The sequence below is a fragment of the Oncorhynchus tshawytscha genome, linkage group LG10 (assembly GCF_018296145.1).
Source record: "Oncorhynchus tshawytscha isolate Ot180627B linkage group LG10, Otsh_v2.0, whole genome shotgun sequence".
In the NCBI taxonomy this organism is placed as follows: domain Eukaryota; kingdom Metazoa; phylum Chordata; class Actinopteri; order Salmoniformes; family Salmonidae; genus Oncorhynchus; species Oncorhynchus tshawytscha.
The window spans coordinates 64,710,286-64,717,783 of record NC_056438.1 but is presented as its reverse complement, the minus strand read 5'-3'; the positions used below and the strand labels follow the sequence as shown (position 1 = coordinate 64,717,783).

Below are 7,498 nucleotides of genomic sequence, written 5' to 3'. Positions count from 1 at the left end.
GAATTGATGGGAAATGATGTAAATATATCACTAGCCACTTTAAACAATGCTACCTTATATAATGTTACTTACCCTACATTATTCATCTCATATGCATACGTAGATACTGTACTCTATATCATCGACTGCATCCTTATGTAATACATGTATCACTAGCCACTTTAACTATGCCACTGTTTACATACTCATCTCATATGTATATACTGTACTCGATATCATCTACTGTATCTTGCCTATGCTGCTCTGTACCATCACTCATTCATATATCCTTATGTACATATTCTTTATCCCCTTACACTGTGTATAAGACAGTAGTTTTTTGGAATTGTTAGTTAGATTACTTGTTCGTTATTACTGCATTGTCGGAACTAGAAGCACAAGCATTTCGCTACACTCGCATTAACATCTGCTAACCATGTGTATGTGACAAATAAAATTTGATTTGATTTGATTTGGTGAGTTGCATATTTTTTTTAACATGTTGAACTCTAAGTACGCTGTGCCTTGGTCCATTCATTCCAATGATCGTGACATCCATATTACATCACCCCCCGGATTTTTTTTTATAACTAAATGACTTCGGCATTCTTCGGAATTCTGAAAGGTTTTATGTAATAACAAAAAAAACTGAGGTGTAACTTCGCATTGGGATTTTTGATGTGTATACTATTGCAAATCAAGATGTTACATGTGGTTAAATTTATGCTACCTACCCTTCAGCTTTAGTGTAGCTTAAAACTTCTTCCATTATGAAGTAATTGGTAGCTCAACACTGCTGAAGATACAATAGTTGGCAATTTGAAAGATTGTAAATTGTAAATTTATGAAGGGTCACTTACATTTGGAAATGTATGTACTAATACAGTAACAATAACAATATGTATGTCGATAACAATTGACAAAGTGGACATATCATGTTAGAGAATATGCACAGTATGGCTAGGCTACTAGTGGACAAATAACCGTGTAGACTAAATTTGCCTGGAACATTTTACATCTCCTCCCATACATGATCTGTTGATAGCAAATACAATAAAATATGCTAAATGTTAGCGTAGTTTGCTGTAATAAACTGGCAACACTCAGAAATATGTTGAATGTGGAGATTGTGTGGAAAGGGGTGAGAAAATACCCTATGTCATTTTAGAGACGTGGTTTAATCTAACGCAAGAGAGCGCGGACCAATGAGAACCTTTCACGCGCTTCTCTAATACCTGCCTCTTTCATCCGCCTTCATACTCTCACAACTGGTGTCGAGCAACTGCCGTTCACATCTGGCGCCGCGTTGAATATTAGGGTTAACTCTTTAACTTTGTGATTTATTTCGAAAGGACGCTGCCTTTTTAGATTTAGGTGGTTCTGAAAAAGCTGAAATGCATCAGAGTTTGGTTTGTCACAAATAGCGTAAGTGTGATCTTTATAGCCTGGTTTGCGATTTCCTTGGACTGTCTACACCACCATGCGTAAACAGAGCATGGTTACGTTTGTAGATTTGATACATCCACATAGAATGAATATAAGTATGAAGTTACACTTTTTATAGTTCGATACAATGTCTAGAATAGTTGGTCATTCGTATGCATGGTCCATCATCTATTCAGTTTAGAAATTCATGTCTGGTGGGACAGCCTACACGATAAAATGTTTCGTCATAGCACGAATCTTATTAGAAAAAGTTGATAATTCTATGACTAACATGACGCTTTGCCTTGAGATGCACTTTTCATTTTAACACGGCTTCCCGAGAAAAGATTATGTAATTCAATTGTCCATAGTTCTTCACTGTGACAGATGACATGATGAACCATGCGTTTGTGCACTATATGTAAATTATCTTAGGTCATATAATAAGTGACATTTTCATATGATTTTGTCCACTTAACAAGTAACATTTGGACGGGGTTCTTGGGAAGGAAATTTGGGATATGGCATAAAGGCGCACAGCTCCATACTGAAGTGTTTAAGTTAGTCTGAAGGGAAATTTAAAAGATCTAAAAATACAGCGCTGGTTTCTTCTCCACAAAGAATCATTTGAACTTCCCACCGCAGAACGAGAGCGACATAAATAGTTCTGACATGTGGATGTAATTTCAGAAGAAGTAAAAAACCCCCACAAAAAACAGACATGCAGATAAATAAAGTGAGTGGGCTCAGTTTGAACGTATTACAGATTTAAAAAGAGGGAGGGAAAGCGAAGAGATTATAGTTATGATTTTACAAGCCACTATCATGACCATAATGAGAGGACAGATAGTGAAAGATGACTTGCTCTTTTGAAGACAGTTTAAAGTAAATTAAGTCATTTTAACTGAAGCATCAACTCAACCTTGCTTTCTGAAACGACTATTGGAGGTTCGGCATGGTTGTCTCAGGGATGGGCCCCCCTCTAGTGTTCCACAGTGTGGGCTTTCTTTTCTTCAGCTTGGTCCTCAGTCACGTCTGTCTGGTAAGTTATTCATTTCATTATAGAACATGTTCTGCATGTCATTCTTGTATTTTACCACATGTGTAGGCAGTTCACCTTACAGCCTATTCAGTTGTAATAGGTTGAAGCTAGGCTATATATTTTTTAATAATTGTGACCTTCATTGAACATACCAGCCTATTGAAGCTGGAATTATGTTGACAGATGATCCACGATATGAATAAACTGTCTAGAAAAATGTTTCTTCATAATCTCTTCCCATAGCACTTGTAGAGCAAGGATGTTTTGATAGACATTGTACCTACAAAATTATATTCTGACCTATTCCACTGCCCTGCTCAGAGCATACTGTGGATACATATACTTTTAGAAAAAGGGGTTCCAAAAGGGTTCTTCGGCTGTCCCCATTGTAGAACCCCTTTTGGTTCCAGGTAAAACCATTTTTGATTCAAAGTAGAACTATTTGGGGTTTCATGTAGAACCCTCTCGGGAATGGTTCTACCTGGAACCAAAAGGGTTCTACCTAGAACCAAAAAGGGTTCTCCTATGGGGACAGCCGAAGAATCCTTTTAGGTTCTAGATACCACCTTTTTTTCTAAGAGTGTACCCACCCACTCAGTGTATTGCATTCACTCAGGTACATAATGCTATGCAGTGAAATTTCCATGAATTAATGCTATTAAAGAACCTCATAAAATGTAGGCATTTACTTAATTATATGGGAAATTGTTTTACTACAGTAGACTATAATGTGTGTCTTTTCAATTATGCATGAATCCTACTGAAGCCCCATCGCACTGAGAGATAGAGTGCGTGTGTTAAATCACTTTGCCAAGCCTAATCAATAGTAATGTTGACATCTCTGTTCAACTATGTTGGATACAGTAACTGCATGTACATCATCAGGGGAGACAGAGAGATTCTAAATACAAATGTAGGTTTTTACCATTCTTTGTATCCGGCATGGGTATTATATTAATGAAAACATGCATTCACATGTAATTTCAGTGTGGTGTTTTCCAAAGAAGAATGCTAGTGTACATGCACCGCATGGGGGCAAATCCTCATTAACATTTTATGTCTGTGTAATATCATGCTCATATAGGTTTTCTCATGTTGATAGGTGATGTTAACTTATTAGTAAAGCCACAAGGTTGATGATGCTATTTTCAAAAGTCAGTATAACTGTAGCTCTACTCTGTAGACTACACAGTGGCTTTACCGACAGCAGTACAGGCAACTGCAAGTAGCACTGCTGGTCGTGGTTGTTCTGTGTTTTATGGCTGAGTGTGTTGAGCGTTCAACAGGCGGTTTGCTGGGGCTGTGAGGTACAGTGCCTTTCCCTGGTGATGTGGTACATCACTGTGCCGCAGCACTGCTGGCATCATTGGTTTAGATGGCAGGGGGAAACAATTCTAACATAGCTAACGGCATTTATAGCTGATTCAACATTTGGTCGTTAAAGGCTGTGTCTGTCAATTTTGTTTACCCTTTCAGTTTTGATGTTTACCCTTTCAGTTTTGTTATTTTTCTCAAAAAAGTTATATTTAAGAGTTGTGTTTTTTATAGTATATGTCCAATGATGATATCCAGGTAACTGCCAAAATTATGGAAAGACTTGAGTAAGTGAGGGATACACAGTATATTGAAAGCAGGTGCTTCCACACAGGCGTGGTTCTTCAGTTAATTAAGCAATCATGCTTAGGGTCATATATAAAAATGCTGGGCAGGCCATTATTGTGGCTACCATAGGATGACAATGCCCCCATCCGCAGTGCATGAGTGGTCACTGAATGGTTTGATGAGCATGAAAACGATGTAAATCATATGCCATGGCCGTCTCAGTTACCAGATCTCAACCCAATTGAACTCTTATGGGAGATTCTGGAGCGGCACCTGAGGGCAGCATTTTCCACCAACCTGAACAAAATACCAAATTATGGAATTTCTCTTGGAAGAATGGTGTCACATCCCTCCAATAGAGTTCCAGACACTTGTAAAAATCTATGTCAAGATCATTGAAGCTGTTCTGGCTTGTGGTGGTCCACCACCCGATTAAGACGCTTTATGTTGGTGTTTCCTTTATTTTAGCAGTTACCTGTAGATATCCCCCAGTTTACGTAGGCTGAATAATGAAGCACTAACATCTAACATCTATAACTATATTAAGAAAGTCTAAGTCCTATGTCAGTTAGTATGTATCCTTCCATTAAGCTATACTTCATTTGAAATACTTAAAAAAGAAAATGTACGTTGACATAAACTGATGGTGCTTGCTGTACAGAGGAAGGATCTTAATTTCAGTTTCAGGAAGCTAGGTGTATGTCGCACATCACTACTTCACAGGAGAGGCATTTCAATATATTTTTTGTTGTTGTTGATCAAAATGCGTTTTTTGGTAGAAATGCCTTCTGGAACTTGTGAACTTTCATGTGCCTTAATAATGAACTTGTATTCCATCTGTAAATAGGAATAGAATTGTTAAGTTAGGAGCCTAGTTGGTTTAGCCATGGAAAAAGACAGGAACCTTACCACTAGCCATGATTAGCTGAGGTAATGGATGGGCTGGACATGCCGAGAGATGAGTTTGGATTGGTCTTCTATGTAGCATGCTTCTGTCTATAACGTGAGCTACTCAATATATGTTGATAGTCCTTTCTAACATGGTGTTTTTTGAAAGATTTAATTTAATGTTAGCCATCGAGAACCATAATAGTTTTGCGTCTTTTCTCATCAACATTGATGCCCTGATGGGCTACTTTCTGCACACGCCACGGTCAGTGTGAACCAGAGTGACTTGACATAACGCTGGCCAAACAAGACGTAGCTACAAACAAAACGGAGTTAAATGGTTCCAGTCTGCTGTGAAGCATTCATCCATGTATACGGGTAAGAGTCTAGCTACATTTTCAGATTTTATACGTTTCTAATTGTGTCAGAAAGTCATATTAATTGCAAGTTAAAGTGTACTGTTAGCTAGCATGTGTATGATCTGTGTCGTAATATTATTCTAATCAGAACTCCATTTGGATGGCTAGTTAGAGCCTAATGTAAGCCTGCTAACATTGAACCTAGTTGGTTAGCTTTAGCTACCTGCAGATTCATACTACAGCTATGACAATGTTTATATTGGTAGTAGTATGAGTTGGGATTATGCCTCTTCATTGTTTAGCCAGCTAGCTACATGTCTAAAGAAAATACTTTGCCAGATGATTACATGACCCATCAATTTAGCCAGGTGTGTCTGGTGGTGATTACGACCATCTATTCTATTTCATGAACATGTGTACAGTACATGTCTAGACAATAGTGACCCATCCACTTAGCTAGATGTGGCTGGGAGGGTGGTTATAGCATTTCTTTCACATGACCTATTAATTTAGAAAAATGTGTCAGGTAAGCGTGATCTAATAGTTATAAAATATCCTGTGCATGTGACAAATACATTTAGATTTTATTTGATATAGTGTGTGTTTACCAGAGACGATAATGTAAAGAACAACATGACCTGCACCAAAGTCAGATTAGGATATAGGCCAAGGACTAGATACATTGTATTTTTACATGGAGTTTTTCCTTACTGTAGGCTACTACTTTTACCACTTTTAGTCTTGAAATCTTTGATTTTTACTACACTATTCACTCTGATTAGCACATGGCCTCACATGTGAATGCTTAAAGAGATGGGTGGGGCTAAGGCTTAAGAGGGTGTGAACGATGCTGAATGGGTGTAGACAAAGAATAACTCTCTAGTAGGTGTACCAAAACATTCAAGGGCAATTTTCTCAAAAGTGGGGTTACAAGTTTATCAACTTTCAAAGCATAATTCTTTTCCCATTGTTCCTCAACTATTGTGCAAATATATTTAGTTTTCTAGCTCTGAGTCTCTACTTTTTTCCAATGTTAAAAACACAATTTCAAATTACATAGGACCGAATCCAGGTGGTAGGTCATATTTGATTAGTATTGTCGTAGCAAAAGTATCCTGCAGCAAGAGGATTTGAGCGTTTAATCCATAATATTGCTTGATCGGTGTTTAGGGTATTAGCTGGATGAAAATGGGCTTCAAGAAAAGTGCAGTACTGTTAATAAAACCATGTGTTAACATTCTCAACAAAAATGTTATCAAATTAAGATCCTACATTGTCATTCTCTGCTTTTTATTAACCTTGACACTCATAGTTTAGTGCCAACTCACAGACATGGCCAACACACTGCTGCCTGCCTGGTAGGATTGTCTGTTATCAGACTGAGTGACTCAGACTCACTGGGTTATTGAATTTATTAAGAGGAAATGCTTCTTTCAGTAACCGCGGTCGGTCTGCATCGCCATCTAATTCCTACCTCATGACTGTGTTTTTGCTGTCTGATGACTTGCAAGTGTCATGTCTTCCTCCCAGAGTGAGAGTTAAACACATAAAGTATCTGTGAAACAGAAGGTAGCCATGTAGGATATGTGATTCAGTCAAGATGTTTATCCAAGAAGCAACTTCATTAAGCACAAGTGAAAAGAAAAAAACACTGTTACATGTCGGGATATTATCTTTGACGATATATCGTATATTATCATTTTGACAATATCGCAATATTAATTTGGGGCTAGTTGGCTCTACCTCTTTTTAAACAGGGAGCCAATTTGTTTTCAGCACTTTTATTTCCATGACTGATCAAAACTTGTTTTCTCATAGGTCTCTCTTGTCGCTCTGCAGCAGACATATCGTGAGCAATATGTTTGGAACATTGAATTGCAATAAAATCACAGTATCGAATCGTAATACATAAAGAATCGTGAGAATCGCAATACAGATCATATTGGCACCTAAGTATTTGTGATAATATTGCATCGTGATGGCAATTCCTAGCCCTGGTAAACACGTTTATATACAGTGTGGCAAAAAAGTATTTAGTCAGCCACCGATTGTGCAAGTTCTCCCACTTAAAAAGATGAGAGAGGCCTGTAATTTTCATCATAGGTACACTTCAACTATGACAGACAAAATGAGAGAAAAAATCCAGAAAATCACATTGTAGGATTTTTTAATGAATTTATTTGCAAATTATGGTGGAAAATAA

At 37.6% G+C, this 7,498-nt stretch overlaps 1 protein-coding gene across 3 annotated transcripts in view; it reads left to right on the top strand.

Annotated features, from left to right (window-relative positions):
* Positions 1–1,261: 1,261 nt before the first annotated feature.
* Positions 1,262–7,498, top strand: part of LOC112260648 (parathyroid hormone/parathyroid hormone-related peptide receptor-like) — a 72,755-nt gene continuing 66,518 nt past the window's right edge. For all 3 annotated transcript variants that reach the window (XR_006084349.1, XR_006084350.1, XM_024435920.2), the window contains exon 1: positions 1,262–2,446. Coding sequence is in view for 1 of the 3 variants with exons in the window: in XM_024435920.2 (XP_024291688.1) it covers positions 2,360–2,446 (87 nt within the window). In the remaining 2 variants the exon portion in view is untranslated. The remainder of the gene's footprint in view (positions 2,447–7,498) is intronic.